General features: G+C 41.3%; 1 protein-coding gene across 2 annotated transcripts in view; it reads right to left on the bottom strand.

The window, feature by feature from the left end:
* The window catches only part of STOML1 (stomatin like 1), a 34245-nt gene that overhangs the window by 9244 nt on the left and 9171 nt on the right, over positions 1 to 15830 (bottom strand). For both annotated transcript variants that reach the window (XM_073619073.1, XM_073619072.1), the window contains exons 4-6: positions 14897 to 15046; positions 8608 to 8811; positions 2908 to 3121 (exon numbers count right to left, since the gene is read on the bottom strand). In XM_073619073.1, the coding sequence (XP_073475174.1) occupies positions 2908 to 3121; positions 8608 to 8811; positions 14897 to 15046 (568 nt within the window). The remainder of the gene's footprint in view (positions 1 to 2907; positions 3122 to 8607; positions 8812 to 14896; positions 15047 to 15830) is intronic.

Raw genomic sequence — 15830 nt, 5'->3', positions numbered from 1 at the left:
GTCTTCCTAAATATTTTGGAACTGTTCTAATAAATACCCAAATCTTTTTTTTTTAATGTTTTTTTTTTAGGGCTCATTCACACCAGAACGCAGTGCTCTTATGTTTTCCTGGCGGGGGGTGATGGGTGTGGTGCAGGGAGTCACCCCTGCCTGGGTGAACATGATGATTTTTGCTAGCAGCTGTAGCTGCTGCCATTAATACCAGGCTACAAATCCGGCATGCTGGTTGTACCCAAGTCAATCGATGTATCCACTTTGGTACTTTCAGATTACCCATAGATGAATCGAATCTCGACTGGTCCTGCTGAATTGACCGAGAATATTTGGTCCTTATCTAAATGATAAGTTCAAAAGAATACCTGTTGATCTTGCCAGAAATCTTGTGAGATGATAACTTCCTGTGCAGACTGTTATCAGTTACATTGTTCTTAGTTAGCTTTGAGGACTACAGAACCACACCCCTCTATGTTATGAACAATTGGAAAAAAGGGTAAGGTTTTGTTGTCCTGATATACAAGGGTGAGGTTTTTTTGTTTCAAAATAACAAACATGTTATACTTACCTGCTCTGTGTAGTTGGTTTTGCACAGAGCAGCCAAGATCCTCCTCTTCTCGGGTCCCTCTTCAGCACTTCTGGCCCCTCCCTCCTGTTGAGTGCCCCCACAGCCAGCAGCTTGCTATTGGGGCACCCGAGCCGAGGCGCAGCTCTGTGTGTTCATTCAGACACAGAGCCGTGGCCCGGCTCCACCCCTTCTCTCTACTCATTGCTCATGGATTTTGACTGACAGCAGCGAGTGCCAATTAGGCTTCGCTCCTGTCTTAGACAATGAGGAGGGAGAGTCCCGGACATCCGAGTCTCTCGTGCAACATCGCTGGACTGGAGGGAGCTCAGGTAAGTATTAGGAGGGCTGACGGGGGCTGTTGCACACATGCTGAAAAACCAGCTCTTGCAGTGTGGTCTGGCGGGGGGGGGGGGTTCCACTGTCAGAACACAAAGGCATAGCACGAAAGATCGCCATACTAACATCACTTGCTTAGTACAGCGACCTCTCACTTTTTTTTTGTTCAGCCCGCTGAGTTGAACAAAAAAACAGCTTCTAATGCGTACCCCGCATTGCTGGGGGAATCACCAGGTGAAAATATACTTTAAAAAAGCTTAAAAAAAGGAATGCAGCCACCACATGAAAGCTGCAATACATTACATTTTTGTTTTTGGGTTTAGCAGCTTTATAGGAAGTAGGTGGGCCTACTGCCTATAGAAATTGTGCTAGATAGGGATCACCCAACCAAATTCACTACTAGCTTTCTCCATCTCAAGTCTCAGTACCAGATATAAATCATTTTAGTATATTAAAAGGACTCACAGGACATGGCTTTGCTGGGCTGTTTTCTTACATTAAAGTATAACAAAAGGCAAAACTTTTTTTTTTTAATTTTTGACAGAGTGGAGAAGGATTAGAACAACTATTAGGTTTCTATTGCTGTCTGTGCCCCTGCTAGGGCGATTCACCCTCTCTATTTGTCCTGTTTACTGTTATCACCATCAGTACAAGAAAATTCCTAATTTTGGGTTGTCCCCAGAAAATTAATAGAAGGGCAATTTTCTAATGGGGACACTGGTTCTGGTGACCTGGGGCGTCACCAAGAAATTCCCCTAATTTGCAGGGATTTCCTCTCACTTCCTGTTTTGGCTATGGGACAGGAAGTGAAGGGAAATCTCCCCAATGAGACACAGATGGCAAAAAAAAAAAAACTAACAGGGATTATGACCCTTCCTTATTCTATCCAAAATAGAAAAAAAAAGTTTTGCCTATAGTTCTACTTTAAGTGTGTAAAAGTTCCGTTCATCAAGACTCACATGTTGATTTTGTGTAAATGCAGATCAGTTTTTATTTTGGAGAAAAATAAAGTATACAAGCTTTAGGCCCCTTTCACACGGGCTTTCTGAACAGGTCCACCTGTCAGTTTTTCAAGCAGACCTGATTGGACGCTCCATTCACCCCTATGGGGCAGCGGATGTCAGCGGTGACATGCCTGCTGACACCTGCTGCTATCTGATCCGGTCTGCCAAATCCAGACGGATGGAAAATAGGACCACCATCCGTATGGATTTTTGCCAGACCGGATGGGATCGGATGAAAACAGACAGATGGTCCGTTTTCATCCGATCTTCCCATAGAGGAAAGTGGGACTCTGACAGGCCTGTCTCAGCACATTGAGCAGAGACGGACCCGTCATCTGCCTGCTCAGTGGAGATCAGCGGATCGATCCCACGATGAGCAAGCGGAGTCCATCAAATGGACAAGCCCGTGTGAAAGGAGTCTTAAGAACAACAAGATTGTTGGTGCCACAACATACAAAAATATAGTGACATACCTCAATACAAGGAAGTGACAGCAGGGCTAATCAGCAAAGGAACAAGAGGCTGATTAGGCAGAAATACAATAATAAAGATAACCTGTATACCTAATAAGTAATAGTGCGTGACAGCAGAGAAAAATGCAAGAAGAGGAATGGGAAAGAAAGGGAAAAGGGTTCCTGTGTAAAAACGTGTATTACTGATATGTACACACATGTAAAAGTTCTTCTAGCTTTTCTTGTATTGTGTTCTACATGCATAAAATACTGTTCAGCAACGCAGTTTTTTTTTAAAATTTACTTATCTATATACAGTACAAAAAGGTACGTTCCTGTGTATACAGGCGCATTAAAAAACATGGGTTGCATTTAGATCAGTAAAAAATAAAGCCTGAATGCCTAAAAACTTGGTGTTTTTTAGGCATCTGTGTACAAAAGGGCTAATAGATATGAATAATCTGGACTTTTTCATGTAAGGTGTTTCTTGCTTATGAATCATATACATTAAAGTACAGCATTCCTAAATCTCTGCATTACTGAAGCTCCTCACCTGGAGATGGTGAGGAGTCTGTTACTGCTACGGTTTGCTGGACCATTGATACAAGCTGTGCAACCATTTGCTCCAATCCACCAGTGGGGCCCAAAGCTGGTGGGGTGATGGGAACATTCACATTCTCTTCATGGGGTCGTAGTACAGCCCCCAGCTGCACCTCTGTGTGATCAATACATACCCCATATACCTTCACCTGTTCATTAATATCTTCCTGTAATACATGAGAAGGAAATATCAAAATGATCTGTAAAGCCATTAGAGAAACATATACTGCTGAAGAAAACAAATGTCCAAGCTGTTTATGCACAACCAGTCTAGGTTCCCCAAGAATGTCAACAGCCTCCCTATACAGAACACTTTGCCTGCAAAAAAAGTTTCTGGAAAGTTTATAATGTGTCTGATGAAGTTGTTGCCTTCCATACTTTAAAAGGAGGAACTTCCACCTCCCAAAGAATGTTAACCATGATTTCTCTTTACCTTTGGTGCCTTTTTTATGCTGCATGAAAATCCTGTACTTACAAGCCTACTGGATCCAGCGTTGTCCTCTTCTCTTACATTGTTCTCCCAAAGCCTCGTTCACACGGGTGAGCCACCAGGTGATGCGTGCAGGTAGCCCATGTAAATATATCAGGATGCAACATGAGTAAATAAATGCATTCTTTTTATGACTGACTGAATGTAAAATGTACAAAAAAAAGTGTTGTAACTCCTATGCCAACATCACTAAGAAACAGCAGCTAACTGACTCCTCAAAGTGATATGAAACCCTTTTTTTTCTAATTCTAGAAGATAAAGTCCAAACTCACCTATTATGTGTAATCCTTATCCATTTATCGTGTCCTGGGGGCTACTAAAACTGCTGCCCTCTTTGTTTGTGGGTATCTCCCTTACTCCCTTAGCTGACCGGGTGCCAAGGAGCCACCCATGCTTGCGTGTGCCTGTCCTGGATCTGTGCCAAGCTGTGTGCATCCACAGACACACACTGCCCAGTTCCCTCTGTCCCCCAGCAGTTTCCCTGATGGCAGCAGGAGCCTAGCATTCTAGTCTCTCAGAGTCTAATGTGGAGCAAAGAGGCTCGGGGGCTATTGTTGGATGATCCCGAAGCCAGCGGCAATGATGAGGATTGCAGACAAGTAATTGGTGATGGGTCGGGTATCGCAATTACTGGGGTGTTTTTTATCTTAATGCTGTGATAAGGTACAGAACATTAAGCCTTACAGGTTTTTATTATCGTCACTCTTGATGGTGTTTCATGATTCCAGCCTCTCAAAAGATTATACCATCATTGGCATCTTGACTACAAGATGGAATCTTTTTTTTGGTTTCTTTTTTTAACAAAGCAAACATATGGTATTAAGAAATTACGGGATACAGGAACATGCTGGAAAACAAGCCATAGGGTGACCTAGAGAGATAAAGAGGGCCATACTGTCCCAGGGCCATCTGGGGTGGAGTAACTCACTAGGAAAAACATTTCATAGGAAGTGACATCTCCTTTTTATGAACCGGCCTATATCAAGACCCATGACTTTTAGCATGTATTACATCCATTATAAATTGTGCGTATTTCCTGACCAGAAAAAAAACATGAATGGAAAGGGAAAAAAAAAACAAGCCATCAAGAACATAATTCTGAAGTTTATATAGCAAGTAGAAGCAAAATGCCCAGGCTGGAAAATTAATGTAATGGGACACCATGGGTCCTCAGAGGGTTCTGGAACTAGAACTTTAAAGCAGGGGACAGGAGACACAAACCTAAAGTGGTTCTTCAGTCATTTAAAAAAAAAAATTTAATGTCAGCAGATACACATACTGTAGCTGCTGACTTTTAATAAAAGATAAGACTTACCAGTCCAGGGATCCAGCGCCATCCTCAGCCAGGCCAGTTCTTCGCTGGTCTTCAGGTCCCCGGCATGGACATGCTAACTGTGGGAAGCTGGCTATTATTCCCTGCGGCTTCATAGTTGGCTCCCCACTGCACATGCACAAGCCACGCTGTATGAATGGTCTTGCAGCCTCCTGGGACCTGTGACGTGTCCCAGGAGGTTGCTGCAGGCAGAGAGGGGAGAACACTTCTAGTGGAATCGCCCAAGCAGGAGGTTGGCAACCCGTCGATCGTGCCGTAACTCGGGCAGGAGCAGGGGTGGCATTTAATGGAATTTATCCAGCTGTATTTTTCTCCCGCAGTAGCAGAAAGCCGGCTTTTCCTCCTCTCCCTCCTGCTGGAATTCAGCTGCCACAGTAGGGAAATACAGGGGATCGGTTCCAGTAAATGCCACCCCTGCCGCCCACTCCTGTCTAGGTTCCCCTTTCTACTGCTGCCCGGGCCCCATGTGTGCTCCCCTGGTCCATCCCCCTTTGCAGCACTGCCAGCTTCCCCTCCCACCGGCTGCTGCTTGGGATATTCAGGATGGAGTGCAGGGGAAAGCTCCAGTAAATATGTAATTTACCAGCCCCTTTCTTTTCTGAATGAACAAAGCAAGTAATCAGTACCAATCATTCACCATGTTCATTCATAAATGAAGCATAATAAACTGTTTACTATGCGTCCATTTGTGAATGAATAGTTTGTGAATTTTTTTTCTTCTTTTTTCCTTATATTGGTTGAACTAGATGGACTTGTGTCTTTTTTTCAACAAGACTAACTATGTAACAGGAGGACTGTGCAGAGCTCTTCCTGTTCATTCATTCTGTATAGCTGAGGCTACAGAGATGAAGATTGAGGACTGTGTCCTCAATCTCATTTCTCTGTCTAAAAACTGAGATATCATTGCTTTTTATAGATCTCTTATATTTTACCAAAGCCCCTTAACAGGGCTGCTAATTTTTTTTTTTTTTTAAATAATGAAAAAAATAAAATATTAATTAAAAAAAAAAAAAAAAAAAACTACTGACGCCATCCACTGCTCTACTGATTGACACTGTCCACTGCCCTGCTGACAGAGTCCACACACTGTCCTACCGACACCATCCACTGCCCTACTGATATGGTCTATTGTCCTACTGACATTATTCACACACTGTCCACTGCTTTACTGACACCATCCTTCGCCTTACTGACACCGTCCACAGCCCTACCGACACCATCCACTGCCCTAACGACACTGTCCACTGCTCTACTGACTGACACGGTCTACTTTTAATTTAGGCTAAGTTTATATTTTTACAGTGACATTTGTTTTATTACACTTTGCTAAGTTTTCCTTAATATTTAGTCGGGACTTGCTAGTTAATTTTTTTTAAATTATCTTTTTTTATCTCTTTTATGTTGTTCAGGTAGATCTCCACCTCTCAAAAGGTTGCCTACCCTTGGCTTAGGTGATTCCAGCAGAAGTGGGAGTGGGTTACCTAACAAAACTAGGTACCTGCTCCCCAAAAATAAAATAAAAATGTTCCAAAGTGGGGGGAGGGGGGTTGGTGGATTGATGGAACTTCCCTTTTAAGATGAAGTTCCACTCTAAGTGAATGTAATGACAACATTCAATTACCTGTGCCTTGCAGTTTTCTATGTAATCAGTCTCAGGCTTGGATGTATGTGTTACCAGTGAAATTGCATAGGCAGCCATGTTATCATCTTATCACATTTAAGGCTGCATTCACACCTGAGCGTTTTCAGCTCATAAAACGCCCGAAAAAACACCTGAAAAAGGCCCAACAAGCAAAATCCCATTCATTTCAATGGCACCTGTTCACATCTGAGCATTTGTCACCTGAAGCAAAATGCCTGAAAAATGCCCTAAGCTCAAACAAAAGAACATGAGCTTCTTTGGGGCAGATTACAGGAGTTCTTCTGTCTTTTGCATTGGTGACCTGAAAAAAACCACGGTGTGAATGCAGCCTAAAGTACAATTAAGTATAGGTAAAACTTTTTTGATCTTTTTGGATGGAGTAATGGAGGGTTATAACCCCTGTCAGTTCTTTTTTGCCATCAGTGTCCAATTGGGGAGGTTCCCCTTCACTTCCTGTCCCATAGCCAAAAAAGGAAGAGAGAAGAAATCCCTGCAAATAGAGGAAATTTTTTGGGTCCCCCCAGGTCACCAGACTTAGTGTCCCCATTAGAAGATTTTCCCTCTATTAAAGTTCTGGGGACAACCGAAAATTGGTGATTTTCCTTTACTTTCAATGATAATGGTAAACAGGACAAATAGAAAAGGTGAATCCCCTTTTAAGTATCTTATTGGTGATGGAATGGTCAGTCCTGAATGTCACTCACAAGCTTGAACTACAAAGTTTAAATGTTGTCATTGATAACTTATCAGGTTGGCTTTTTGGTGCCACATCCCTATTTGAAATTGCAAAGAAAAAAGGTGTTTATTTTTACCTCCTAGGTATGGTGGGATTTTAACGGCACAAGTCTATGTATAATTAAAATATAAATTTTATTACAATAATAGATTTTTCTAAAAGACAACAAACTATTTTTCATTAAAAATCATGTTTGTCAGTACATGAATCTTTTACACCAACACCACCAACTACAGTATACAAACTTATTTCCAGTTATATGTCTGAGCAGTATGCATTTTATATTAGTTTCTCAACGGGTTTCTTGGACTTCATCAGGCGCATACTAGCGGAACTTTTGTGTACTTCACTGGATGGGATTGGGTGTAGGGTGAGCCAGACCAATACCCCCTAAGGGGACAAACAATCGAACACCAGAACTGGCGGAATGCACGGGGAGCCACACAAAAAAAATATAGTATATATGGAAAATGTTCTGAATTATTTTTACAGTATGTGGTTTACATGAATCACAATATTGAATACATTATGGCATATGCTAAAAAATAATTGCATTAATCCACTTAGTGTGTCATTGGGAGGCCTTTAACCATCCACAATTGTTTAAACACATGATTTTGGTATACAAATGCAGTCTGTATAGATTTCCCTAGCAGCCTCCTAATGTGATTGTTTTTTTGACACATTTATAAATAAATGGACACAGTTATTGAAAAAGTATAGAACACTTGCAAAAATATGATGTAAAAGCGCTGGTTGGAATAATGCAATGACTTTGGCAATAGCTGGACACTGACGCATTTCGTCAGAAATGACATCCCCATAGGGGTTATCCTAGTGGCTGTCACTTGTCGCTTGGCCAACATCTCAAGCACATATGTGTGGACTTTGAAACTATATGGGTTTATGATTGGTGGTCCACTGTGGACTTTTATATTATGCATTGTCACTATTTACACTATGCTTATGAGACATTCACTCTTATCTTCATTTTAGTTTTTTCTTTCATTATGATCGATTTATATACATATGATCATGTTTACTATATGCTCATTTAACGCAGCACTTTATGATCCTTGTATTTTGCACAACAATTGTCATTTGTGGTTCTAGAAGCTTTTGCACAACCAGTAGCACAGTCATTTTTTCTTTATCTAATGATTTCTCTGACAGTGTGATGGCAGTTCACAGCAGCAGGAGAGTGTAGGGAAGGCAAGTGCTGACTACTTATAGGCACTACCTTAAAGTGAACCCTTTTTTTATTTCATGCCTACCCTTTCTGTTATTGCTTGCATGGATACTACACTCGTAGCAGAATGCATTCATAAAAATCAAACAGCATGGCAATGCAGAACATCAATACAGCATCATAACCCCCTAACAAAATATTTCCAAGGACAGGAAGGATTTGTGTCAGCCTGACAGAATTAAATAGATTTTATGCCCGCTCACCTTCAGATGTTCTGCAATCTGGACCCGGCCTCCATAGATCTCCCTTAGATACTTGCGCCCCAGGCTCTGTGTCAGGAGGTTCTCTGCTGTGTGCTGGATTACAAAGTTCAGATCCTGGACAGACATGAGTGATAGAATAGGGTCACATACCCTGAAATGGACATCTGCCTTCAGTGACACCAGTACATCATCTCGAGATTTCACCTAGAAATAAACATTGATGAGTAAAAGCAGTAACAACAAATGAACAAAAAAGCATTGCAATGAGTGAGTGTAAACCATCTGGATTTCTTCCTATAAACATAATAAACATGGAGTCTGAAGTGGCTTTAATGCAGACACACAGCAAGATGGAATTTTAGCGATTACCGCGTTCATTCTGTTTTTTGTGTGTATTATCAGGTAAGATAACGTTCAGAACCTATACACCGCCGTTTATAATCAAAATAAGCACTTTAACCGCTTCAGCCCCGGAAGATTTTACCCCCTTCCTAACCAGAGCGTTTTTTGCGATTCGGCACTGCGTCGCTTTAACTGACAATTGTGCGGTCGTGCGACGTGGCTCCCAAACAAAATTGACGTCCTTTTTTTCCCACAAATAGAGCTTTCTTTTGGTGGTATTTGTCCACCTCTGCGATTTTTATTTTTTGCGCTATAAACAATATAAGAGCGACAATTTTGAAAAAAACGCATTATTTTTTACATTTTGCTATAATAAATATCCCCCAAAAATATATAAAAAAACATTTTTTTCCCTCAGTTTAGGCCGATCGTATTCTTCTACATATTTTTGGAAAAAAAAAAAAATCGCAATAAGCGTTGATTGATTGGTTTGCGCAAAAGTTATAGCGTTTACTAAATAGGGGATAGTTTTATAGCATTTTTATTAATATTTTTTTTTTTTTTACTAGTAATGGCGGCAATCAGCGATTTTTATTGTGACTGCGACATTATGGCGGACATGTCGGACATTTTTGACACATTTTGGGACCATTGTCATTTATACAGCGATCAGTGCGATTAAAAATGCATTGATTACTGTGTAAATGACACTGGCAGTAAAGGGGTTAACCACTAGGGGGCGGGGAGGGGTTAAGTGTGTCCTAGGGGAGTGATTCTAACTGTCAGGGGGATGGGCTGGTGTGTGACGTCACTGATCTCTGCTCCCAATGACAGGGAGCAGAGATCGAGTGACACTTGTCACTAGACAGAACGGGGAGATGCTGTTTAGTTTTTTAGCTTTTTTTTTTTCTTTAACAAACTGTGTATAGCAGGTTGGGTGGGAAGCCGGCTACTGCATCCTTAACAACTGATGAGTCATGAGCTGTCAGTGGGCTTCCCCGCTGACAGCTGAATGTAAAAACAAGCATTGCTGGACTGCAGTGCATTTCTTCAAACTGCAAAATGCACTAAAAAACGCATAGGTGTGTGCTTAGAGTTAATGACCGAATTCTGTTGAACAGACAGGGCTACACACAGATCGAAACTTGTCTGGTTCCTGCTTACCTGGCTGAATTCCGATTCATGTACGGCCAGCTTTAGAAAGTGTGAACCCTTTTAAAGGCTAAGTTCACCTTTAAAAAAAAAATAAAAAATTTAAAATGCACATAGTTTGAGGTTAAAAAAAATGTGCATTTTTAATTTTATTTTCTCAGAAGCCGGAAGAGCATTGCACCAGTGATCAGAGGATTGCAAGTGCAATGTTAGGCTCCTGCAGACTCTTCCTACAGCTCTGTGCCAGTACCTCTGTATGTTCTGTAGGTTTCAGAGCTGCAGGAAGAGTGACTGGACTACAAGGGCACTCATCAGCGCCCTCCAAGTCCATTGAAAACCTCAGTCTGTCTGAAGCGGTGGAAGATGGGACTTGTAGTTTCTTCTCTCTCACAAGTCCCTGTGAATGAATAACCCATCTGTGTGGGTGGAGTGTTGATTTTTAAAAGTGACAGCGGCTTATGGGGAGAAGATCCCCTGCCCGCTGTCAAAAGTGGAGCTCCGGGGGAAAAGGGGGCTGCTGCATAGCACAGTAACACGTCACACCCTTATTCGTACACAGAATTACGTATGGTCAGTACACAAATCCGTCACACAAAAGTCGAAAGTACAAACACGCGTGCTCAGAATCAATGCTCACCAAACACAAAATTAGTAAAAGGGGCCCAAAGGGCGGCGTTCAAGAGCTGAAATTCCTCATAGTACAGCACTACGTTCGTGTTTGTTGCACGACAATTGTGTACCGTTAGTATGCAAGACAAGATCCTGGCACACGCCCTTTTGACAAAAATCAGACGCTCGGTTGGCCAACAATCGTAACGTGTGTACGAGGCTTAAGACTGGCCATATATTATACAATTTTCTTGTACAATTTTCCCAAAATCATATAATATGGAGTCATATTTAAACACTTTCAGTTTGCATGCAATCAGGAAGGCCCTTGCACTACATAGCTGAAGGTAAATCAAAAGGAAATTGAATAATGTATGGCCAGCTTAACTGAGACAGATTTGTACAGGTCTTGCGACTGATTTACCTCTGGAAATGAGACAGATTTCAACTCAAAACAGATGCATAATTAAAACATGGTCAGAGGCAAGTTTTTTTTTCTTGCTGCAGTGCTTCTTAAAAGAAGCTAAAGAAAGAATTTATGAATTATGACGCCTAATTACCGTATCTCTCAAGTTTGTCTCAAATTGTCTCACTGCTCCTGTTCAGCATCCCCTTGCTACGCAACAGAAGGAACTCAAGAGGGAGCCAACTCAATGTAGTATCATTAGATGTTTAATCTGATGAAAAGCCAAATACTCACTAATGCCCCATACACACGGTCGGATTTTCCGATGGAAAATGTCCGATCGGAGCGTGTTGTCGGAAATTCCGACCGTGTGTGGGCTCCATCGGACATTTTACATCGGATTTTCTGACACACAAAAGTTGGAGAGCAGGAGATAAAATTTTCTGACAACAAAATCCGTTGTCGGAAATTCCGATCGTGTGTACACAAATCCGACGGACAAAGTGCCACGCATGCTCAGAATAAATAAAGAGATGAAAGCTATTGGCCACTGCCCCGTTTATAGTCCCGACATACGTGTTTTACGTCACCGCGTTCAGAATGATTGGATTTTCCGACAACTTTGTGTGACCGTGTCTATGCAAGACAAGTTTGAGCCAACATCCATCGGAAAAAATCCTAGGATTTTGTTGTCGGAATGTCCGAACAAAGTCCGACCGTGCGTACGCCCTATTAGAGAAAAAGGTAAAAACTGCATGTAAATCTCCACTCTTAACTACTGTCATTTTTAGTCCTTTCTACTGAAAAGTTACATATTTATTTAATAAATTCATACACTACTGTATCCGCTTCCTTCCCTTTAATGGTTTGTAAGTTCTGATAGACACCCTGTTTACAGTTTGTTCCCCTAGGGGTAAATAGGGTTGTTTTGTCAAGCATTAATCTGAGTACTAAGACTTCTACCGACACAATTATATTACAGAATATATTTTGTTATATGTATTTTTTCCCCTCTCTTCTTATTGTGTTAATCTTGATATAAGCCAATAAAATCTAATGAAAAAAAAAAATAAGGAAAAAACTGCATGTAAATAACCATGTACAAGGGACAATCCACCCCGAGGAGCCACGAGAGACTGCCCCGGCAAAGCGCAGGGTTCTTCTGATATCCGGGCTTGGTAGTTTTGGCTTCCCATATAGTGACACCACGCTAGTTACATGCAGTTTTTACCCTTTTCTCCTGTAGCTGTGTATTTGGTTTTTTATCACATTAAACATCTAATGATACTGCAATGAATTGGCGCCCCCTTGTGTTTCTTCGTCTTCCTGTCTCAGGAGGTGCCTAGTGGAGTGCATTACCCATCCTACCTGCGTGACTTCATGAACTGTATATGCTGCATGTATGGACTTACCTCCATTGAGAGACTTTTTTTGTAAGCATACCTTCTTACATTTAGACCCCTTTCACACTGGGGCGGTTTGCAGGCGGTATTGCGCTAAAAATAGCGCCTGCAAACCGCCCCTAAACAGCCTCCGCTGTTTGTTCAGTGTGAAAGCCCGAGGGCTTTCACACTGAAGCGGTGCGCAGGCAGGGCGGTGAAAAAAGTCCTACAAACTGCTTTTTTGGAGCGGTGAAGGAGCGGTGTATTCACCGCTCCTTCACTGCTCCTGCCCATTGAAATCAATGGGACAGCGCGGCTATACCGCGGCTATAGCCGCGCTGTACGAGGGATTTTAACCCTTTTTCGGCCGCCAGCAGGGGTTAAAACCGCACCGCTAGTGGCCGAATACCGCTGCAAGAACGACGGTACAGCAGCGCTAAAAATAGCGCTGTTGTACCGCCGACGCCCCCACCGCCCCAGTGTGAAAGGGGCCTAATAGTCTGCTTTGTACTGGCCTTGGCCATTGCCCTTAGAAATGACCCCAGTATCTCTGGTATTCACCATAAAATAAGCCTATTTGGTGATGACGCCCTCTTGACTCTGATCACTCTCTCTAATATCTTTTCTCCCGTTTCTCAGCATTCTCAGGGCTTTGAGTCAACCCCCAGAAGACTACTGCCTTGAACATATCCTTACCACTCCCTACAGTGATGCAGCTGCAATCCTTTTTCCCATATCGCAGGAACTCCTCCTCCCTCGATTACTTTGGCATCAAGTCTCAAAACTACTCACCCCTTTTTGCCACCAATTACTATCCTCTACTGCGTTCACTTACGTCCTTAATGCAATCTTGGCAGTTCCCTTCTTTGTCATGGACAGGCCACATCCATGCAGTCAAGATGACTATCCTCTCCAAGGTTCTCTACTATTTTCATACCCTCCCAATCCATGCTCCTTCCTTCAGGTATTGCAGAATAAGATCCTATCCTTCATCTGGGCCCCTTAGCAACCCCAAGCAGTCTGGGCCTCTCCTGAGAGCTAACTGTTTGCCACCCCCTCTCTCCCCCCCTCGACCTGTATCGGGGGTATCCAAGGAACCAGTACACGCAACTCCCTTCGTTGATACTCTATGAACCTGCATCTAGGGTCCCAGTTAGCTGGCCCTTAGGCACAGAAATATACATGGACCCCTGGGTTTTCCCATGTGGTCGCCCGGTGGATAGCTAATACCAATAACAGTTGGTTCACTGTTTTACTTACTATACCCCTGCGCGGGTGAACGTTTGTTAAAATTTTATTATTTTTTTACAATAAAAATTATTGTACCAGAAAAGTTAACATCTTTTAACTGCTTTCATCTTTAATCGAATGTCATGAAATGAGTCTAAATGGATCAAAATAAGATTGATGTTTGCTTGATTTATGAAATATATTTTTTGTTATATATTTTATATAATATTTTGTAATATTTATAAAACAATTTTTGAAAGATTGAAACAACTGGCTCATTGAACATTCTTATTAATATATTTATGGCATCATTTACAAGAGGAGAAGGGGACCCAGCTTCTTATGCAGGATATTCACGTATCAATCAGAATAAATTGTTTCAATATTTTAAGCAAAACTAACAATATTGGATGTATTTTAACACCCAGTCTTTTAACTGACTTTGTGGCATTATATCGAAGAGGAGAATTGGTTGAGGGGCATTCCAGTTATTTTTGAGAGATTTTTTTTCCATACATTACCTTGATTGATTTTGACTCAAAGGAAGCATGTCTGTGTCAATACTGGTCAAACAAACCAATCCCTTTATGCACAAAATGACTGTTTTCATCAGTTGAAAATCTAGCAAAAATTATTTTCTGAACAATTTTTCTCAGATGCGGCCAAAAGTAGGTCTTCAGTGAGAACATAACCGATAACGGTCACAACACATGACACATATTCTAACCTCAATCTTAGGTTGGGTTGTGAGACCTAATTAATCTGAGATCATGCATCTAATCTCTAAAACCACACAAAAAAAAATAGAACATCATAAGACTAAACGCTATACAGTAAGCAAAAAAAAAAAATACTCAAACTGAAACATCTCAGTGTTGAACAGAATCTCTCAGGTACTCCTGCTGAACATAACCTATTCAAAAGAATAGGCAAGGCACATGGTTGCTGCGAGGCGGGTCGGCATTGAGGAGACAACATATCACTGCCTGTCAAACACCTCTGAAAAATGGTCTACCACAGATTTAGAGGGGCAGCAAGGGCAGCCATAAGTGAGAACAAGCCTTTAGAAACACAAAAGGAACTTCAGTATTAATTGTAGAGTTACAGTCTATGTACATAGGTGTGCAAACAGCGAATTTACAGTGCTAAACTGCAAACCTGTACTCACCTTAGAGGGCTGTATACTGAATGCTCTGGATCTCATGTCCACCCTCTGAAACTGGTCAATAAGTGGGACAACCAGAACCAGGCCTGGACCTTTGGGTGGTTGTACCCGTCCGAGACGAAATATCACCATCCGCTCATAATCATAAACAATCTGTTAAAGTTACAAAACATTGAAGCATGACTTAATTATAACACCTTATGAATGGTAAGAAGCTATATAACTATAGCATGAGATCTGCACTAGTAATGTTTTCATATAACTCCCAAAACAACATCAGCATTTACTGCCAAATAACATAACTGTATGCAATAAATCAAATAGCTGCACGATTCTGGCTAAAATGAGAATCACAATTTTTTTGCTTAGAAGATAGATCACGATTCTCTCACGATTCTTGCGGCGTAACATCATCTTTCACATTAAAACAAAAAAAATTGGGCTAACTTTACGGTTTCGTTTTTTTTTTTTATTCATTGAAGTGTATTTTTTCCTAAAAAAATTGCATTTGAAAGACCGCTGGGCAAATACAGTGCGGCATAAAATATTGCAGCAATTGCCATTTTATTCCCCAGGGTCTCTGCTAAAATATATATAATGTTTGGGGGTTCCAAGTAATTTTCTAGCAAAAAATATTGATTTTAACTTAAGAAAGAAATGTCAGAAAAAGATTTAGACTTTAAGTGGTTAAACTTCCTGCATTTACACATTGTTGAAAACTTGGCAGAAGTTCTATCCCTTTGATCTAAGAAGGAAGCTTAGTTACAATGTTTCAAGTTATAAACTTGGCAGACTGCCAGATGCTTTCTTTTGACAGCTGAGTGAGTAGATAATCTCTGCACTTGTTTATATGAAAGAATCTGCAAACTCAGCAGGAGAGATTGTCATTTGGGGTGAATCGAGATCACAATTTATTAACGATTTATTGTGCAGCTCT

Source organism: Aquarana catesbeiana, linkage group LG03 (genome assembly GCF_042186555.1).
Source record: "Aquarana catesbeiana isolate 2022-GZ linkage group LG03, ASM4218655v1, whole genome shotgun sequence".
NCBI lineage: Eukaryota > Metazoa > Chordata > Amphibia > Anura > Ranidae > Aquarana > Aquarana catesbeiana.
The sequence above is the reverse complement of the archived record's forward strand: the minus strand, read 5'-3'. Positions and strand labels throughout refer to the sequence as shown.